The sequence below is a fragment of the Natator depressus genome, chromosome 16 (assembly GCF_965152275.1).
Source record: "Natator depressus isolate rNatDep1 chromosome 16, rNatDep2.hap1, whole genome shotgun sequence".
Classification (NCBI taxonomy): Eukaryota; Metazoa; Chordata; order Testudines; family Cheloniidae; genus Natator; species Natator depressus.
In genome coordinates, this window is record NC_134249.1 from 17,934,378 (window position 1) to 17,956,649 (window position 22,272).

At 49.2% G+C, this 22,272-nt stretch overlaps 1 protein-coding gene across 1 annotated transcript in view; it reads right to left on the reverse strand.

Annotated features, from left to right (window-relative positions):
* Nucleotides 1-22,272, reverse strand: part of SARDH (sarcosine dehydrogenase) — a 101,474-nt gene that overhangs the window by 25,604 nt on the left and 53,598 nt on the right. The window contains exon 17 of the mRNA XM_074974029.1: nt 18,663-18,756. Within this exon, the coding sequence (XP_074830130.1) occupies nt 18,663-18,756 (94 nt within the window). The remainder of the gene's footprint in view (nt 1-18,662; nt 18,757-22,272) is intronic.

The window sequence follows — 22,272 nt, forward strand, 5'->3', positions numbered from 1 at the left end:
TATGTATCAGAGAAGCGGCGGAAGGGGGACCGGCTTGAAGTCACCAGCACAGAGATACTGCAAGCAGCATTCATTAAATTTCCCCCCCAGATATCGCGACTTCAGCTGTCCCATTCTGCTGTTAGGTTGTCTGACATCTCTGGCCAAATGCTCCTGGGAACGGATGTTCCCATGATATTTCACACAGAGCCATAAAGCAGCACCATGTCCTCCATCTGGGAACCACAAGCCAGACCCACGTTTTTTTAGTTGGGTGCACATCTGAGGATGAAAATCCACCCACCACTAAAATTCAAAAGGGTACAGATCTTGATATTATGCACAATGTGATATGCTGTATATATATACACACGCACTCAGTAACCAATCAGCTGTCTCCAGAAAGTCATTAACTCAGCTGGAATTCTCTCTGTGCATCCCCACTCCAGCTGATTTTGTTCAACAAATGAATTAATCTGTGACAACCATCACAATAGGTTGTTTTTTTTAAGACACTGGATCCAGTTCATCCCATTGACAGTTGACGGAGTTACGTAAGGGAGGGAGTTAGCTCAGTCTCTCAGCTAACATTTCTACACTGGATTCTAGGTGTAACAAATTCCTCCATTGCTTATGGCCCTCAATAAAGCCCTATCAAATTCACTGTAAGAAGCAGAACTTCCATCACAGTTTATCGCTGGCTGACAGGCGGTGCTTGCAGCAGTGAGGTCTACTGCTCAAGAGAGGTGGATTATTACCTGCAATGGAGGATATGCTTGGGAGGACTGCAAGCTTGGGGGAAGGAATTTTGCTAACAGCATCACTACCTACCCATAACATCGGGTTTCAGTATAGCAGCCTTGTTAGTCTGTATCCACAAAAAGAAAAGGAGGACTTGTGGCACCTTAGAGATGAACAAATTTATTTGAGCATAAGCTTTCGTGAGCTACAGCTCACTTCATCAGATGCACTGTATTTTCCACTGAATGCATTCTTTTTACCCATAACATGTGGCTCTATCATTCCAGTCCAGGAAGTACTCCTCAAAAGAAAGGTTTCGTATGGCACCATGGCCCCTGATGGACAGGTGCTGTGAGATGGTACACAGTACTTATTAGCACAATCTCCATTTGCCTGGCAGGGGATGTACCATGTAGCTTGCTGACAAACTGGGTATCCCAGAGGCATCAGCTATTTTCACTATTCCGCTGTAAAGCACTTATCTCCAGTATTATGGGCCAAAGCCTCCAGTCCTTGACATCAGCAGGAGCTAGGACTGGGTACAAACTGCAGGATTTGGCCCTGTGTAAGCAGAAGGCACAGTTGACCTGCTGTTTCAGAGAAGCCCTTTCGGTGTTAATGGACACACATTTTGTGGCTGAGAGGAGTCTGAGTCAGTTCTTTTCCTGTCTTTCCATTATGCTGTTAGATTACTCAGACCTAAGGAAAAATGCTTGGTTAAGTCCTGAGTCAGGGACATCTTTGTGTTTGCAAAAACAGATCTCTAAGATACCAGGCTTTGCCTTTAGGGCCAGAGCACAATTCTGCAAGTCACATACCTACCCCAAAAATACAAAAGCTGCTTGATGCTCTGATGCATCTGGACTTTGCACATGCACACACACTCTCTCTCTCCCCCCGCCCCCCTTCTTTTTGGATATACTATGCTGTGTGTTACCCCTGATACCGGAAGGAAAGGTGTTTGGATTACACGTCTGCTAAGTTGTTTGCTTAGACTTACCTGGTAAAATATTCCATTCAGATCCGAAATGCTCAGAACGTGCTGACAAATTGGAACACCTCATTTGGGGCCAGAAAATCTTGCCCATGTAACCATTAATATCTGTTATCTCAGCACTTAAGGCACGTGCCTGCAATGTGGAAGATGCCGGTTGGAATCCCCACTCTGCAACAGGGACTTGACTTCAGATTTTTCCCCCCTCCTAGGTAAGCAGCCTACCCACCTGGCTAGCAGCTATTCTGGGTGTGATGGTCTCAGTCTCTCCTGTTAAAGCTGTTCCACTTTGTATAACTACTTAGCCATTCATTGTGCCAAAGAGAAATTTGAATCCACATCTCCTGCCTCCCAGGCGAGTATTGAGTGTGGGTTTTGGATGCTCACCTGGCAATCCCTTTGCTATAACCACAAGAGATTAGATTTGTTAATACATGATCCTTTTGTTTTATTACTATTATTGTTTAATGTATAGAAATCAAGATGATGTATCAAGAATGGAGATCACAAAAGCTTATATTGTGCAAGGAATAGCCCCAGCTAATTAGTGTGTGCGAATGACCCCTGGCTGCTTAGTAACCCGTGCTCAGATTTGCTACTGCCTTTAAAATCCACAGTCCGCGTGCCCACAGAAAATTTTCTCAAATAATATTTTAACATTTAGACCCATTGCAAAGAAAAGGGCTGAAAAGCAGAAACACTCCTCTCACATCGAGGCCCCTTTCCACTGCCAGAGGGCTACAAAGTGACCGCAAGGTACATGAGAATCAGGCTGAAAGAGTTACTTTTCATTCTACTATTAATACGACATGCGACTATAATAAGGCGCTCACCACCATGTTGTCTGGGGCAAAGGAGGAAACGCAGCCCCGGAACATCTGTCCAGCTCCAGACAGCGAGTCACTAACTCCTGAACATTCTTGAGCATGAACCAGCTCTTGGAGATGGCGCGTCTTAAACTGAACCACCACCCACTTTGCCCTTTTTTATCATTTGTTTTATGAGAGCATGTCAGGTCCTCAGCAAAGATCAGAGCCCTGTTGTGATAAGCACGGTGTACACGTATAGGGAGACACAATCTCTTCTCCACAGAGCTTACACTTAAAACAGATAAGGCAGACAAAGTATGGGAGAAAAGGACAATTAACCCCATTTTATTGATGGGGAGACTGAGGCACAGAACAAAGAAATGACTTCCCAAGGTCACACACAGCTTCCATGGCAAAGCCAGGAAATCAGATTTCTGGAGTCTTATTTCAGTGCCTTGACAACAAGATCATCCTAACTCTGGCACTTTACACACACTAATGGATTCAGCCTCACAACACCCCTGTTTCACTCCTGGTTACAGACACAGGTCAGTTATGTCACTTGCACAGGTCACCAAATGGCGGAGTCTGGAACTTAGGAGTTCTGACTTCCAGTGCTCTAACCATTAAATGCTGCTGCCTGACCCCATGGACGGGTGATGTATGAGCAGGGAATGAACCAAGAGGAACAACTCATGTGGCCCAAGACATTTATGTTTAGTCATTTTATGTATATTTAATCAATAAATCATCACCCCCGCCCTTTAAAATAAAATCCACTCTGTTTAAAAACTGGACCAGCCAGAATAACAGTGAGGAATTAACTCGCTTCCCAGATGGGACAGCCCCAGGCAGACTGTCTTTTCCTAACAGACAGAGCTGCACCTGCACAGAATAGGTGTCCACTATCTCCACAGGCCATCCATTTTTCACCAGTTCAGCTACATAAGAACATAAGAATGGCCCTACTGGGTCAGACCAAGGTCCATCTAGCCCAGTATCCTGTCTTCCGACAGTGGCCAGTGCCAGGTGCCCCAGAGGGAATGAACAGAACAGGTAATCATCGAGTGATCCTTATCCCTGTCGCGCATTCCCAGCTTCTGGCAAACAGAGGCTAGGGACACCATTCCTGCCCATCCTGACTAAGAGCCATTGATGGACCTATCCTCCATGAATGTATCTAGTTCTTTTTTGAACCCTGTTATGGTCTTGGCCTTCACAACATCCTCTGGCAAGGAATTCCACAGGCTGACTGTGCGTTGTGTGAAGAAATACTTCATTTTATTTGTTTTAAACCTGCTGCCTATTAATTTCATTTGATGATGCCTAGTTCTTGTGTTATGAGAAGTAGTAAACAACACTTCCTTATCTACTTTCTCTATACCAGTCATGATTTTATAGACCTCAATCATACCTCCCCTTAGCTGTCTCTTTTCCAAGCTGAAAATCCCAGTCTTATTAATCTCTCCTCATGAGGAAGCCGTTCCATACCCCTAATCATTTTTGTTGCCCTTTTCTGAACCTTTTCCAATTCCAATATATATTTTTTGAGATGGGGTGACCACATCTGCATGCAGTATTCAAGATGTGGGCATACCATGGATTTATATAGAGGCAACATGATATTTTCTGTCCTATTTTCTATCCCTTTCTTAATTGTTCCTAGCATTCTGTTTGCTTTTTTGACTGCCACTGCACATTGAGTGGATGTTTCTAGAGAACTATCCACAATGACTCCAAGATCTCTTTCTTGAGTGGTAACAGCTAATTTAGAGCCCATCATTTTATATGTATAGTTAGGATTATGCTTTTCAATGCATATTACTTTGCATTTATCAATATTAAATTTCATCTGCCATTTTGTTGCCCAGTCACCCAGTTTTGAGAGATCCTTTTGTAGCTCTTCGCAGTCTGCCTGGGTCTTAACTATCTTTAGTAATTTTGTAGCATCTGTACATTTTGCCACCTCACTGTTTACCCCTTTTTCCAGATCATTTATGAATATGTTGAATAGGACTGGTCCCAGAACAGACCCCTGGGGGACACCACTATTTACCTCTCTCCATTCTGAAAACTGACCATTTATACCTACCCTTTGTTTCCTATCTTTTAACCAGTTACCAATCCATGAGAGCACCTTACCTCTTATCCTGTGGCAGCTTACTTTGTGTAAGAGCCTTTGGTGAGGGACCTTGTCAAAGGCTTTCTGAAAATCTAAGTACACTATATCCACTGGATCCCCTTGGTCCACATACTTGTTGACCCCCTCAAAGAATTCTAGTAGATTGGTGAGGCATGATTTCCATTTACTAAAACCATGTTGACTCTTCCTCAACAAATTATGTTCATCTATATGTCTGACAATATTGTTCTTTATTATAGTTTCAACCAGTTTGCCCAGTACTGAAGTCAGGCTTACAGTTTGATTCATTTATGATTTTTACTTCAATTGATTCTACGCTTTCTTTCACGTATAATGCCACTCCCCCACCAGCACGACCTGTTCTGTCCTTCCGAAATATTTTGTACCCTGGTATTACTGTATCCTATTGATTATCCTCTTTCCACCAAGTTCCTGTGATGCCCATTATACCAATATCCTCATTTAATACGAGGCACTCTAGTTCACCCATTTTATTATTTAGACTTCTAGCATTGGTATATAAGCACTTTAAAAACTTGTCTCCTTTTAGCTGTCTGCCATTACATGATGTAATTGAATGGGACTCTTTTTTATATGATTGTTTCTGATAGACCCTGCCTGTAATTTATCATACATAAGGAAACAGCTGCCCAAAGAGACTTCTACTGCATCACTGAAGTACAGGGAACAGCTCTGTCGGGGGCTATCCAGACTCTGTCTGCAGGTGTCAAAAGCTGCCTAACGCCGGGGGGTGGGGGGAACACTGGTCGCCCAGCCAGGAAATTTGGTTCAAAGAGATAAGTAGATCAATACACAGCCAGGCAGAGACAGAGACAGACACACAGCTAACCAGACGGATGCACAGGTAGATACACAGCAGTTGCCCTGACAGACACACAGATGGGTAGACAGATGCAAGCACGGACAGAGAGATGAACAGGTAGACACATGCCCAGTTACCCTTCACTCAAGGTAGCCTCATTTCAAAATGATTCTCTTTTTCATGAAATGTCACCTCTTGAAAAACCCTGATTTCACAGCCTAGAGATTTTGCTTCATAAAGGGTTTGTTTGTTTTTTTTTTTTTTGGTTCATGGGAATGGCCCATTTTGCACCAAGATGGGTGAAAAGTTCATCTTGATTTTCATCTGCATGACATTTCAAATTGTGAAATTCAAAAGTGCGTGTGTGTGTGTGTGTCGTGGGGGGGGGGGGAGTGCTTGCTTGAAAGTCAGAGCATTTGAGCAGGAGCACGGTCACTCAAAAAAGCCACAATTTCCACAACATTCAGGAGGGCTTGTCCCCCAGAAAAATGGGACCATTTTTACAAATTAGAAATGAAAGGCAAATATGGTCGCATTTTATATGACGTGTACCTTGATACATAGCTTATGAAGGGTTAATAGACAATTAATAGATGTTATGAGCATGTTACAGACATGAGTGGTGTGCTATAGAAGGCTATGAGCTCATCAGTGGGAAGTGTAATAGACGGTTATAAGTAATCTATTGACCTGTTGGACAATCTGTACTAACTGGTTACTCATTTATTAAAACAGCTGTTAGTAATTTATTAACCCTTTATGAACTATGTATTAATGCACCCTTCATATCAAGTGTGACACCAGCACTGCACTTGCTGAGGGTTTCAGACTTCATTTCAAACACCTCAAGCTGCCCGTTTAGACCAATGCCTAGGGATGGTTTGGGCTATCAGCTGGTTTGTAAGTCCATTCTGCAGCCCACGCATTAGCCAGCTGGCTTCCTGGCTAAGTGCCTGCCTTAATGGGTCTGATACTTCCTGCCTCCCATGAGGCACCAAGCATCATCTAATGGCCTGCTCCGTCCTTATCCACTTGGATTAGTGCTAATCTGGCCCTTAGCAGAGATGGAGGAACCAGCAGGAAGGTGGAGAATCTCTTTCAGCCAGAGAAGCCAGGCAGTGTGCCGAGAGGCACAGGACTATGGGTCAGAGGGTGCTGCAACCCCTTAGCGAGGACAATGCCTCCCCAGGAGCATATGGCAAGGAAAAGAAGTGAGTCAGCCATTAGTGATGGATGGGACTGGAGCACAGTCTGAGCGGCAGAGCTCAGATGCAGATATGACCTAGCCAGTGGGCCGGAGGTGTTTGGTTCTGGCAGGCTCACAGCACTCAGCACTGGCCTCCCTCTGCTCCCTTTGAAGTCAGCAGTAAAACAGCTATTGACTTCAAAGGGAGCAGACAGGTCAGCCAATACTTTAAAAAAAACCAGGCTTCGTCTCTAGGAAAGACCTACTCTATCCTCAAATCCGGCACCCTGCTAGGCAAGGATAGCGTCCGCCAACAGAGGATGAAAGTGGCCTCCCGTGGACATTGCATGTGATAATCCTCTCTCTTTTGGAGCTGCCTGTGGGAGTGGCCACGTCACCAGCTGTGCAGTGCCTGGCCATTCACAAGTTATCCTGTGGCTGCCTCTACCTCACATCAAAGATTCCTGCCAGGGCACTGCTGGTCTCTAAAGAGCACCTCTATCAAGAGATGCCGCTCTCCTGGCAAAAGGACGCTTTCCCCCAGCAGAGGCAGAAGGAGCTGTGCTAAGCTGTTCTTCGGCTACAAATGACCTTACATGCAACACAGCAGCTATGGAGCGTGGCATTGCTCTGCACTACCGCACAATACCTTTGACTTTGTGGATCCCACTGGAGCTGCCTTCATGCACCACCAAGCGTTTCCTGATCCCAAATGACAGCAGCGCCAATGCCCTTGAGTTCTCAGGTGTCATGATGGAGAGGGGAAGGGTACCCTCTGGAGCTATGTGGGGAAAGCAATGGAGCATTCATGCTGAGAAGCGTGTAGAGTTTCCCAGGCCAGGACACAAGTGCACCTGTATGCAGTATGCACTGTGCTATGGTGGGCCATGTCTTGTCTGAAGGGGAAGGATCAGATTACTCTGTGCTGCGACTCTAGATTTGCTCTGCTCCCACTAATCCAGACTGTGATAATTTCTCCCCTTCTTTCCAAAAGCAACCAACCAACCAAGGACCCACTTATAGTAAGACAGTGGGCACCAATCTGACCAGTGCAAGCCCCTAATGTAGACACCCTGCAGCAACGTAAAGCAGGATATACATCAGTGTCCCTTACTCTGGTAACAAGCAGTGAGCCATACTGATGGAAGACCTGTTTTGTGCTGGGGCACCCTGTCTACATTAGGGGGTAGCTGCACTGATACAGTTACTTTAGCGTATATTTCCTTAATGTAGTCAGGGCCCACATGCCCCCTTCCCCACATTTCGCTGCCTTTGGATTGCTAAGAAGGTGTGGACGTAGAGGAATCGCAGCTAGTCTCTCCCCAGGAAGATGCACCAATTCCCATCAATCGCACATTTTAAGGAGCTTGCTAATGTTAAGGCACATCTCCATTCCCTTGTTTTCCTTCCGAGGAGGTGGCCATTACTAGGTTAATCAGGGTGCTTTCCTCCCTTTCAGTTCAGCCTCAGTCACACCCTTCCTAAAGAGCCGGTTCAAAAAGCTAAAACAGTCTCTCTAAAACGCATGACCTCCTCTCCTGGGAGCAATTTCCCAAGTAGAGGAGATCTCTCTGTGCCACCTTTCCCCGCCTGCTAACCTGCTAGCCGCCTTCCTCCTCCTGCAGCTGGAGAGGCGGCGAGTTCACTATTGCAGTCATGCATGCAAGGTGTAAAGAGCATTTCACTTACCCCTCATCATTATCCCCATTCCCAGCCCTTCCCAGGTGACCCCAGAGCTTCTGGGGTTTGGAGCCATTGCAGATTTAGCTTGGTTTCCCATTTCAGCATGTGCTGCTGATCACGGGCATTGTTCAGTTCTTCTAGGCAGAGTCTCTCCCCACACCAGCCCTGGGATTTGTCTGAGCAAATTACCCTAGTCATCTTAAATTATGTTTTTAGCTATTTTAGTTAATAGGATACCCAGAGCTTGTGTTGTGCACAAGCACCAAGGCAGTCAGACACATTATTCATTTTTTAATTAGAGATGAGACTGTAGCCAAAGCCCAGATCGGACATTTGGGGCAAGTGCATGTGTAGGGTCTGGAGCTTGAACCCTGATCTAAATTTTGCACCTGGCCTCTGGCTCTATACGGTGCTGGATGAACAACCCAGATCCAAATAACTCCAAGCGATGGGATTGAGCCAAAATCTGGATCTTGCTTGTTTGTTTTTGTCATGCATGTCTTCAGGCAGAGAGTATTTCACATAGGGCACCAGGTGCTTATCCTATTTGACTTCAGTGGGCGCTTTCCCTGTGTAAAGAACGTGGTATCAGGGCCATGGAGAATAACCTGCCAAAGGCAGCAATAGGAAACGGTTAGCAGGAATCATTTGAAAAGGGAGTTGGGCAAATATATGGAGGAAAACAAACATCTTATGGACGGGGATGTGCGCCCAGATAGCGTTCCTGGCTTCTGCCAGGATGATAAACTTTAGAGTGCTCCTCTCCCACCAGACTGAAGGGAATGTGTAGATCCAAAAAGGACTCAAACAAAAGAAAACCCCACAAGGATCATCTCAACACATGGATCTGTATGTTATTTGCTGTTTCAGAAATGCATGTGGACATCTTTGCAAACAACTGTGTGTGTGTCGCATACTGGACTGCTGAGGTCATGACTGACCCCCTACGCTCCTTCGAAGTTCTTTATCATTTTTGAATCAGTTCAGTCTCCTTTGCCTGAGGTATGGCTAGTTTATTTCCCCACTTCCACATCTGCTTGGTTATGATCCAGTTTATTTTCTGCAAACATTTGGATGAATCTGTAAACCTCAGCTCTGGAGCCAGATTGCTTCCCGGGCTTTGCTCTTGCTGCTCTTGGAGGATGCAGAAAACTTTACCCGAGAGAGCCCCTGGCCCAGACAATGAAGCAGATTCTGTCTTCTGCTCCAGGCCCATACTCTGCTGACAGCATATTGGGGTCACATGGAGCCCCAACTTGCTTGGGGTGAATTCTCAAGCTCCGATGCATCCGATGAAGTGAGCTGTAGCTCACGAAAGCTTATGCTCAAATAAATTGGTTAGTCTCTAAGGTGCCACAAGTACTCCTTTTCTTTTTAATCTGAGGGTGTCCTGTAGAGTGAAGCACAGGAGCGGTAGGAGAGAGGATGGGAGAGAAGGACCCACAGATTCTCTCACTGGCTGCTGCTGGTGGTGGTGATGATGGGTGCCCTAAATGTCCTGTGGCATCCTAGGTCTCCATTGCCTTCCCCACACATGGAACTGAAAGGCAGCCATCAAGTACTAGAACCAAGGCGGTGCGTAGTCCCTGACCATCCCTATGGAACTGGGCCCATCTGGCTGACCCTGCAGGACACCAGCCAGGCCTCAAGGAACCTCACCATCCCATGGAGCTCCAAGATTGTGTGCCCCACTTCCGTCTCTCTTGCGGCAGTGCAGAGGCGGCTCGCAACCCCATGTAGTTGTCACCCAACAAAAAACACCCTCAAAGGGAGGAGCAGTGGGAGGGGGATGCCACCTGCTGTATATTTGCCCTGAGCCAGGTCCTCAGCACATGGCTCAAAAATGTCTTGCATATTGCAGCTGTTCAGCTAGTCATTCCCCACCTTCCGGCCAGTGAGGAAGGGACAGGGACAGCGGGATAGACTGGGCACAGGAACAGGTACAAACAAGAATTGGAAAGGAGGCAGGCAGGAAGAGGGACAAGTGGAAAGAAGACAGACAACTGGGAAAAGGGCGGTTTATATTTTGGAGGCCAATCCCCCACATGGCAGTGCTGGGAAATGTAAGCCAAGGTGTGGAATATTCCCAGCTAACCAGAATCCCCAATAAAATGTTCTCGCCTCCTAGTGAAAATCTCCACTCAGAAGCTCCACACTCCCCTGCAAATCGCCACTCCAAGCCCTCGCATCCCTCCTACAGAACCCTGGGGCCCCAATCCCTGCAGGAAAACTCCACCCGCTGCTCAGCAGCAACCTAAGCCGGCCTCTTGGTAACAGATTCAATGACAGCTGAAGGATCAGCACTTCGGTCTTAATTACATTAACTGCGCAGTCCCGGAAAGTTCCCTCGCTTTAATCCGCTGGCAACAGCTTTGATCTCCTTCGCAGTCAGATCTCATCCTTAATTCTCCTGTCAGACAAGTTTCCTCACGTGCTCTGCCTGCATTTCAACACGTGCCCGAGCTGGCCGAAGGTATCATTCAGCCCATTTCCTACTCCTTCAGTGAAATCCATTCAGCATGACCCAGGAGTGTCCATTGAAAGACAAACAAAAGTCTATGAGTCGGGAGCATCAAATGAGCTGGGCTTGCAAGGGGAAGGAGAGAAATAATTGAATGGTGGCTCTGTGCCCAGCTGGGACATTATTTACCATTACAGTGTTAGACCCAGTCGACTTTCGAGTGCATCGGTCGTGTAATTTACCAGATTACATTCTTACCAGCCGAAGCTCCATTTTTACATTGTTTCTGGCTGTCTACATTAGGAGATTGCCCTGGTGTGAATACATTGTTCCGGCACACCAGTGCAAATTTCTCTGGATAGATGGGGCCTCTGAGAAGGTATCCAAATCAAAGCCCCAACTCCAAAGACTCCTGAACTCTGGGAAAGCCCAGATCTGGACTGGAACTCAGGGGCTTGGTCCCAATTCCAGTAGAATATATTATTATGTACTGAGCACCAGCATTGTGTTAAGAGCTGTGCAAAGAGGCTGAAATAGTGCCAGCCTCAAGGAGCTCAATCCAACCAGATGTGACTGCAGCAGGAGGGAAAGATTCTAGTCTATAATAGTTTCTTATACCTCACCATAGCATCTGGATGCCAGGCATTAAGCTGTGTGATTAACATCTGTCTCAAATGGTTTGTTCTCTCTCCCCTGGGGAGAATTGTGTGTGCAGTGGAGTGTTTTGGAAGGGTTTTGTTTATGGGGTATTTATATTTTTAACATGACCATGCTGCTCTGTGCTTTGTATCAGAGACAGCCTGTCACAGAAGGGCACCTGGCACTTGCGGGTGGCGGAGGGGGGTGAGAAGGGGAGGTTTGTGATGGGCCTTAATCCCTGTGGGAGTTCGGACCAGGGTCTGGGACTGGCCCTCGAGAAAGCTCTGTCTCCTGCACTGATGAGTGTTTAACGTTCTATTGGGCCAGGGCAGCAGAGCTGTTGACCATGGTCCTCCTCCCTCAACACGGTTTTCACGGTGGTAGAAGGGAGCCAGAATCGAAGCTGCGAGCCCACAGAGGAAGGCACCCCAGCTGCTGTGGTGAGAGACAAGGAAGGCACCACTAAGAGAAGTGGGAGGAAAGAGTGACTGTCAGGGAAGAAAGGACGGGAGCCAACAAGAGGCAGGATGTGCTGGGAGGAGGGAAAGGAGCCAAATATTGAAATCCTGCCTCTGTGGAGACGGGTGCCTCATCGCTTCTGAATGCTTGTGGTTCAGCCGCTCCAGATGAAATAGCAACCGAGGCACACACAGAGCTGTGTGAATACATAAGGGGCTTCTACAGGAACAGTTAGTTTGCGGCAAGCTGGGGTATAAATCTATCCCGCACTAGCCTGTCACACACTCAGTGTCCATGTGGACCTTGCTGCTGTGCAGATCAAAGCGCACGATGGAATGTTTAGTGCATGCACCGGTGGGGGCCACACAGACTCTGGGTGTGCAGCAGACTAGTGATGGGCAGATTGCCAGGAACTACGTGTTCATGTAGGCAAGCCCTAAGACAAGACAAGTCGCCAACAGGAAAGATGAGGCACCACTGAAGGAGAAAGCCCATGAGCGAAACAAAGCTGGGGAGGCCGGGAAAGGAGATGCTTTGAGAGGAAATCTGATGGAGGAGAGAGAGGTACAAAGGCATGGTGAGGCCTTTCCGAGAGTGGGAACATTGTATGGGCAGGTAGGTCTAGCGCTCATAACATGGAAATAAACCATCACTAGAGATATCCTGCTAAAGAAGAGAGACCAAGACCCACATTGAGGGTTGAGAGAGCATTTTCCAGCCCACATACAGGAACAGTTTGTTCCTGTGATATACACGACCCCAAACAACAAGAGGCTCTGGGAACTCATCCCTAACACCATCAAACCAGCAAGACAAAGCGAGGCCTTGTGAGAAAAAAGAGATGAAGCCAAAACGCAGCATCAAATGCATAAGAATTTAAAATAAATAAATTAAATAATGCACTGGTCAGAAGGCTATTCACGACCAAATCAGAGAGCTATCTAGCCCCCACGAGCCATGCCTTTGTAACTTCTGCCTCATCGGCTGCAATGACCTCTGGCTGAGAATGCCACAGCTGGTCCCCAAGGCGGCAGCTATTCTGCTCACAAACACATCATCCCAATACACCGGCTGCCCCATAGACACAGAGCCTGGGTCGCTGTACTCATTTTCAAAGCCTTGAATAGCACTGGTCCATGCTACCCCACAGCCGGCCTGGCCTTCCACAACAGTGACCTCCCACAGCAGCATCACTCCGTCGGAAAAAGAAACCTATAGACAAACAGGGGAAGACACACATCTGCAGAAGAGAGAACTTTCACAAGAGCTGGGCCATGTATGTGGAACTCTCTGCACCATGACAGAAGAATGACCTGCACCCTTTGCTGTACTTGGAACTAGATGAAAGCTTCCATCTTCGACAGCTTCCCAGCAATAACCCTCTCAAATACATCAGCCCCTTCAAGCTCTAAAAACAAATCCCAACAATAAGTTTAGATGGCTCCTTAGATATTTATGTGCAATGTCGGATGGACAGATGGACGGATGACTTTTCGACACATTGAAGTTATTCCAGAATACGGTAGGTTGTGAATTTAAAGTGGAGTAGCTAATCAGGAATAACTCCATATGTGGACATGCTTATTCCCAAATAAGAGTGCCTTTTAGTGGCTTAGTTTACTCCATTTCCACTATTCAGGAATCGTTGCTCTGGAACAGCTGTGTTCTTGAATAGTTATTCCACAATAACGCCATGTGTAGACAAGCCCAAAACCATGAATTTTTTCAAGAAACGAGAGCACAACTAATATCTTTCTGCCCCATTCTGACAAGCCCAAAGAAACCAACATGTTTTAAGGCAATTAATCCCTTCACTGGGGCTGTGTGCAAGTCACGCAATGTAATAAATACCCCACATCAAGTCCCGACATCGATACTGGGCGTGGGGCTGCGCACGTCCCACTGTGATGGTTTCATTGAGTACAAAGGAAACTCATGGTGTCTCATGAAATCTGTTCATTACCGTGCTCTAGGGTGTAATTGCGTCCGTTGTTACATATCACATTGTTCTACATCCCTAGGACCGGGTCAGCTCTTGTGTGTCTGCAAGTCTTTAGGAGGCAGTGGAACCAGGCCAGAGTGATGGATTTTTCTTCGTCATCCAAAGGGACATGTATTATGTTTCCTCAGACATACAGGAGCTTACCTTGGGTATTAGCATTAAGAATTACCATTCGCGCATTTCACATGCATAGCCAATCTCTTTAAATATAAGGTCTTAGCAAATTCAAGACAGTCTGCACTTGTACAGAAAGCTTAAAGTTGTCAGGCTCCTCCTGTGATCAAATACACTGACTTCTCAGGGACCCCAGCCCTGAAATTTTAAAGGGTGAACATGACCTATTTTACATCTACTCAGTCACAGATTTTAAAAAGGGGGCTCCCATGTTGAGTGAATCTCTTTATCGCCAGCAGTAGTCCCTAGGCTGAAAGAGGGCTCTTTTGTTCCTTTGACATAACTGTGGAAACACAAGTCAACATGCCCACACGAGGACTTATCACATCGGACAACTCCCAGCGTCTTCCCAGAGCTCAGTCCATGCATTGCTAAGGAACAGCTGTGTGGGCTGGAAAGGAATGCTGGGTATTGGCATGCAAATGAGAATACTGAGCACTGTGGAAAAGCATGCTGGGTATTAGCATGCAAATGAGAACACCGAGCCACCCACTTTGCTCCTAGAACTTTTCTTTCCAGCTGAGCCAGAATAGAGGCCTTTGACATACACACGAGCGTCACTTCCTGTACATTGGAGGAACCACGTTCTACCATGGCAGAGGTGCCATGGCGCTAAAGTGGTGCAAGGAATACTAGTTATCATCATTAACAACAGTCCTGTATACTGTCCTGTAAATGCACACTGCACCTTAGGGACATAGGATAAGACATAGACAAGAGTCAACTTAGGGCCAGGTTCTACCACCCTGACTCACGATAAGTAACTCACTACTCTTACTTTACCATGGAGCAAGGTGCTACTCAACATGAGCTAGGGTGGCAGTATCCGGCCCTGACAACCTACAGTAGACAAGCAAACTCCAGACAAGACAGTTCAGAGAAGGAAGGGCCAGGAAAGACTACTAATGAGAAAGGAGGAAGCAAGGATTTCTGGAAGGGGCTGGTTTTCAGAAGGAGCTAAGAGAGGAGGCTTGAAGTGGGAGACAGCTCCAAGCACAGAAGGAAACTGAGAGTGCTGAAAGGTGATGAAGGGAACCATAAGGAAAGAGGACAGGGATGGGGAGAGAGCCGAAAGCAAGGAGGGAGATACACGTGGCAGGCAGCAGAATGGTGCGGGTGGGAGGGTTAGCTAGATTCCTCTAGTGAGGTGACCGCATCCTTGGCTCTGCTGTTTGCATTGCACCTTTTGCCGTCAGTTACTGGCACAGGAGCCCATTTTCACTCTTAATTTAGAAACAGGCGAGAGTTACAGGCAGCGAGTGCAGCTGTGTGTGAAGGCCCGCAGATGGGCACAGCCACCCCAAGCGTGCAGGGGCCAGCCATGAAGACCTACCTATATCTGTCTACAGGTGTGGATGTGTGTCTCTCTCTCAAACAGACTGATAGCCACCTCCCCGTGTAGACAGATATAGGGAGGTCTTCTTGGCTGGCTCCCTACACTTTTGGGGTTGCTATTTCTGTGCCAGTGTGCAGTTCTTCACTGAATACGTAATGGGTGGTGTGTGTGTCACTCACTCACACACACACACACATTCTATACAGCGTATATATACATAGGAATGAATCACTTAGGGCCAGATTCAGATGTTCCTCTTCACTTAGTCCCTTCCTCCCCAAGCAAGCCCGTTTCATGTCAATACAGAGCAAGGTACTACATCCGAAGTCTGTCCCTTTTTGGGGGGCGGTTGGGGACACTGGAACACTGCATGTATGTACACACACGCACAATGCTCATGTGCATCTGGCCAGGCCGTTTGCTCATCCGGCAGCTCTAGCTTGGATTCAGGGCTCCCCACAAGTCCCTAAAGCGTGCAACAGTTCCCAGCTCCCACCCAAGCTTCAGTGCAGGTGAACAAGACAAACTGCAAACTTAGGCTCTGAGAATGACTCTTCCTGCCAGGCTTCAGGGTCATCCAGCAGGCCACGGCCAGAGGAGCTGAAAGGAGGGATGGGGGCGGGCTGCCAGTGGGACGGCGTGGGGAGGATGGGGAAGAGTAACGTCCAAAAGCAACACACACAGCTGCCATCCCTCAAGAACATTTTAATGGTCCCTTTACATCTGGTCGTCTCTTAGATGCAAAGCACGCTCCCCTGCTTCCCTCCCCCACACACCTGCGTTCCGTCCAGAACCGGAAACCAAAGCCAAGCTGCAGAAAAAACAAATCACATCCGAAGGCCACGGTTCCAGAGCAGATCAGCTCAGCTGCCCCAGCGTCCAGGTTCACAGATCCCAAGGCCAGAAGGGACCATTGTGATCACCTAGTGTGACCTCCTGTAGAACACGGGCCAGAGAACTTCCCAAAAATAATTCCTGGAGCAGGGCTTTCCCAAACACATCCTATGTTGGTTTAAAAAGAGTCAGCGATGGAGAATCCACCACGACCCTTGGTAAATTGTTCCAGTGGTTAATTACTCTCACCATTAAAAATGCACACCTTGTTTCCAGTCAGAATTGGTCTAGCTTCAACCTCCAGCCACTGGATCATGTTAGATCTTTCTCTCCCAGCCTGAAGAGCCCATTTTCACATCTTTGTTCCCCATCTAAGTTCTTATAGACTGTGATCAAGTCCCTCCTTAATCCCCTCTCACCTGTGTCTCAGGGAGCCATCCAGATGCCACAAGGACTGAAAAGTGACTGGGTCTTAGAGACGGAGAGGCATGACTAATGGTCTTCAAACTCCCTTTACCTTGTTACTGAGGGAGACTGTGGTTCCCCATATTAAAGAAAAAGGGCTCTCGAGACTGGACCTCCTGCTTTTCGGTATCAGTACCCCAGGGCAGGAAGTAGCAGAGCCCAAGAGCTCAGTCTTCCCTCCATTCCCAGTGCAATAGCCCAGAATCCCATCCCCCTTTGCTATCAAACGTCCCCCATGCTGCCCGTAAAGGGCGTGGTGCCACCCAAGCCAAAGCCAGCTGGGTCAGCTGCGTCGGAAAGTCGTCACCCTCTGACGAGGCAGCACCCTGGTGAAATGAGCTAGTTCAGGTCAACATCCCTACCAGTGCTGCCATGCCACCCCCCGCCCCCCATGCTGAGCAGCTTCAGCAGAAGCCAAGGACTAGTGGGCCATGAAGACAGGATTTCCTTCTCCCACCTCCCATGGCAGGGCAGAGGCATGTGGCTGGGGCAGCGTGTACATGCCTCTGGCTGGGCTCTGTAGGTGCTGGGGGTCGGGGCGCTTCTGCGGCCCCCGGACTGTCAATCCAGCACCTTCAGCAGGAAACACATTGACATGCACTCTCATTTTGTTTCCTCCGATCAGACTCTTTGGGGAGTGGTCTCTTCCCTTGATGTTTTAAACCAGGAAATGCACAGGGGCTGGCTGGACCTGGGATTGGCCCCAGGTACATGGGAATGAAGGACACACAGAGAATTGCATGATAAAGGAAATTTCAGCCTTCTTGAAAAATCTGGCAAGGATCCCACATCACAGGCACGTCCCCAGCAAGGCTGCCCGATGTGGGAGTTTCAGAAGGTCATGCCACACGAATGTTTGGGGAAGAGATGTCTGCAGAGATGCCAAGGAGCTGGGGATGGCAGGATTTTCACACACACAGCTCTTCCCTGCTGCTGTCTTCTTCTCTTCCCCATCCCTTGTTGGTCACTGACCCCCGTGCATCACTCAGCTCAATTGAACCTGTCCAGAGTACAACCTGAAGAGACACCTTCCCTCTGCAGCCCGGAAAGGGGTAATGCTTCTTCTAGCAGGAGACAGAGAGCATGGCCTCAGTCAGAGAGCAGGCTAGAGCAGTCTTAGCCCTGTTCCTGGCCCCGTCCCTCCGGAGCATTGGAAGTCCCATAGGTGAGGCAGGATGGCATCTGACTGATCATCTCTGTCACGGGCAGGTTTGGTTCCATTCAGAGGCTGCTGGGGCAGCTGCTTCAGGCCAGAATTGAGGGCTGCCAGTGCCTAGAGAGTGTTATCTTGCATGGCGTGGGTGGAACTACGTGGCGGGAGGAATCCCACTGCAGGACAGGCCTGCCAGCCAGAAGAAGCAGGAGCCCAGAGCACTCCAGGAGTCCATCATGAGGGCATGCTGTCTCCATTTGCCCATGTGTAACAGCACATGGCAGGCAGGGTGGATTAGTAGAATTTAAGGCCAGACGGAACTACCAAATCACCTAGCCCCCGCTTGCTAGTGGTGTAGAACTCTATATCCTGGCCCAGGTGACACTAAAGATCTCACACCTTCACCTCCCAACATCCTGATCCCCATCTTAGCTTCCTCCCCCTCACACACACGTACCACAAACCTGGTTCCCGTGGCTGCTGGTCTGGGAGTCCCGGCTTCCCAGACCTGCACTGAGGTGGGTATACGCCTGCACTAATGTGGGGGTGGGGGATACTTCGAGCATCAGCCTTTGTTTGTACAGCATCCTGATCTAGGAGGTCCTGCTCATGGGGCTGGGGCCGTGCGAGAGGCTCAGCCAATCAAAATGCTTTGTTGCCTTCATGTGAAAGTCCCTAGACACACACGGGAGTGCCACCCAAGCAAAAACTCTTGGGGCAGAACCTTCCCCGTGCAAAGCAATGGAAGGAGGAAGTGTTAGCCTAGGGCTTGGGCTCTTACCGTGCATCCTGCTGCCTTCACCAGCTTGTGGGAGGAGAAGGGGAAGGCCTCGTTGCTGAGATCGGTGTCGAGAACCTCCTGAAGGACCATACGGCTGCAGGGAAAGAGCAGAAAACACTGGTGAGAAGGATGCTACAACTAGGGGCCAGCAAGTCACTAGCTCACGCACTACACCCACCGTGCAAGCTCACATGGAAAGTTCTGCTTCTGGCATGGCCTGAAAGGGCAGCTGGCTGTCTGCTTGGGAAGGACAATCTGCCCTACTTCTCCCCCGGCCTTCTTCTCACCTCTATTCTGTAGCCCTCTCTAGGTTCTGTGGGAAAGGCACACTGCTGACGGCGTAGGGCTGCTATTTACAGCCAGTGTCTTATTGCTTATGACCTGCTCCTTCTCCTCATCACAACTCCAAGGGGACCAGAAAAATGAAACCCACTAGTATCCTTTTCACTCATGCTCCATGGTGGTGTGTATGCTGGGAGAGAGCACAGTGTCAGTGAGCGTAAGTAGAAAATGCATATTTCTATATCCTTGTGGTCAGGGCATGGGGCTAGGATGCAGAGGAGCTAGGTTCTACTCTGGCTTCCACCACAGACTCCGTTAGTGACCTTGGGTCAGTCACGTAGTCTCTCTGTGCCTCAGTTCCTGCTCTGTACAATGGGGACAATAGCACTGCCCTGGCTCACAGGGGTGTTGCGAGGATAAATTCAATGACGTTGGTGAGTTGTTCAGATACTGCAGTGATAGGGGCCAGATAAGGACTTAGGGAGATGGAAAAGTTTATTAGAGAAGGGGTCTGGGGTTCAAGTCTCCTGGGGTTTTATTCTCAGCTCTGACACTGACTCGCTGTGTGACCACAGGCCTGTCACTTCACCTCGCTGCTTACCCATCCGTACAATGGTTCCCTGTCTCACAGCGGCGGGGTAACTTGTGAGACATACCCAACCAGGCTCTGAGATCCCGGGATGAAAGATGCCAGGCAGCGGCAAAGTACTGCCAGAGCCTGAGGCAGTTTCCCAGTGCGCGTCCCTCCCTAAACAGATCCCCTCCGTGCTCCCGCACAGCTGCAGCTTTGGAATCCAAGGCCCCCCAGCCTCCCTTGCTGTCCTTTGGGCTGCAGAGATGCCAACGATTGCCAGGAGCTGAAAGTCCTCCCAGTCTGTGGCTTTTCGCTGCCCAGACTGTGGCTGTGAAGAGGCCTGCCAGGAAGTGACTCCCCGTGAGTGCTGCTCTCCATGGCCAGGGAGCCCCATGCGTTGCGACAGCCCCTGGGACACAAGCATCCACTTCCCTCTTCTTTACGTAACTCTCCCTGGGGGAGCCCTGGGATGAGCTTGCTTTTGCCCAGTAAATTCAGCATCGTCTTGAGCTAGGCAGGCTGCTCGTCGCACCCTGTCAGGCTGATGCACCAACAGCGCTTGACCCGGGCGCCAGGAGCTGATATTTAAACAAGGCTTCCACCAATCCCATCCCAGCTCCACGGAGGGCTGCAGGGAAAAGAAAGAGCTTCTCCTCCTCCAGGCTGTCACAACCCACCACACCCTCACCTCAGAGGAACATGTGCTCCAGGAGAGGGAGGACAGGGGCCGGAGAGCACTGACTGACACCAAAAGCTAACTCAACCCATATCTCTGCCCGCATCATGATGGCACTCCTCCAACCCCAAGGGCTAATTTATTAACTGAGACTGGTTACAAGATGTCCTACTGGTGAGGTCAGTCTGTAGAATACTCTCCCCACCAGTCCGTAGACCCATTGCGTGGGAATTTTAGAAGCAAGCTTGGCAATGTGCCAGAGGGGAACAAATCTTGTCTCAGCAGCTGGGTAGTCTGGATAAAATTGATGTATCCACACTAGGTTCAGGTCAGAAGGGCCCATTAGACTATCTAGTCTGACCTCCTGCACAACACAGGCCCAGGGGATTTCACCAGCGATTCCTACGCCAGGCCCATAGGTCTTGCCCTTCTCCTTCTCCAGGATGGCTTTGGCAGAGGGAGGCGACTCATGCTCAGATCTGAACTTAGTGCCATTAAGACTGGGCACTGCTTCCCCGTTTCTCACCTCCTCCCCCACAGGACTGGAGGGTTCAGCGATCAAAGCCGAGCTCAACCCAAAGCGGTGAGGGCGTTTCATTTCTGTTTGAAACATGCAGCCCAGCAGAAGATCCCCATGAGGGCCCCAGTCCTACAAACACTTCCTAGGGCATGTGGTGCTCGCTGGCACGAGTGAGCCCCTGGAGGCTACTGGCAGCGCGGGCACCTGATAGGGACCCACAGCGGTTGGACTGTCCCTATTATATCATTTCTGCTGGAGGGAAGCAGGGGGAGGAAGGGGCATGACCTCGAAGATACTCTCATAATCCGAGGCTTGGCTACAGAACAGCTCTTCCCAGCACAGCACTGGCCACACCACTGAACTCTGCAGAGAGGAATAAACGCACTCCCAGCATTGTGGAGGCTTTTCCTTCATTATCCTCTCCTCACTGCCTTTCGCTTTCAGGAGCCCCGGTGGCTGGGTACGTGTCAGTCACTTCCAAGCCTTGAACTGGTTTCTAATGAGTGCTGGCTTGTCACATATGACAGAGACAAATGTAAGGGCGGCTTTGACTTGCCGCTGTCTAATGCACATTTACAGCCCCGCCCACGCTCTTCAGGGCCTGCCGCTGTCTCCCCGGCTCCCGTCGCCCCTCTGGGATGCGTTACACTAAAACCTGCCTTCCTGGCATGATAAATAGGTCAGCCGCTCCGGAATGGGGAGCCAAAACTACTTGTGGGTCAATAAATACATACAATTGTCCAGATTTTGCTCCCAACGGGTAGGTCTACAGAGGGATAAAAGACCCACAGCATGGCCGTGGGCGGCCCGGGTCAGCTGACTCAGGCTTGCGAGACTCAGGCTGCAGGGCTAAAAATTGAGGCCATTCCGGCTTGCGCTCCAGGCCAAGCTCTGGGACCCTCCCCAAATGCAGGGTCCCAGAGCTCAAGCTCCAGCCCCAGCCTGGAGGTCTGCACAGCTATATTTCAGTCTGGAGCTGTGCTGGACCGAGTCACGTGACCTGGGCCAGCTGTGGGTTTTTTATCCCTGTGTAGACATACTCAAGCATACGTGCAGAGGGGAGCCAAAGGAGTTCCTCCCAGGGCACATCGATGCTTACGGCAGCGTGTAGCATTCAGGCACTGCACGCCCAGCGAGTGTGGGTATCAACGGCAGTGTAGACAGTGAGGCATGGTGCGTAGTGTGCCCTACACGCCAGAACCTCCAGAGTATGAACCCTACATGGCTCTCCACAGGCCCAAGTGGTGCCCCTCATGTCTACGCAGTTATTTTTAGCAGCATAGCGTCCCGCTGTCTCAACCTTTCACCACAGCATGAAGCTACACGCCGCAGCGACGAGGGTGGACGCAGCCCTGCCTTTCCCGTGGCACATAGCGACACATGTAGGGCCTGTACCCCACACGCCGCCATAAGTGTAGACGTTTGCACCAGCGTCGCTGGGAACAGACTGGCCCTTAATTTCAATGCCAGTAAAACAGCCGGGGCCCCGAACGCCTGGGAATGAGTGCAAAGAAAAACTCCCGCGTCCTCCACTCAGGAGGGCCCGGGGTGTGGCAGC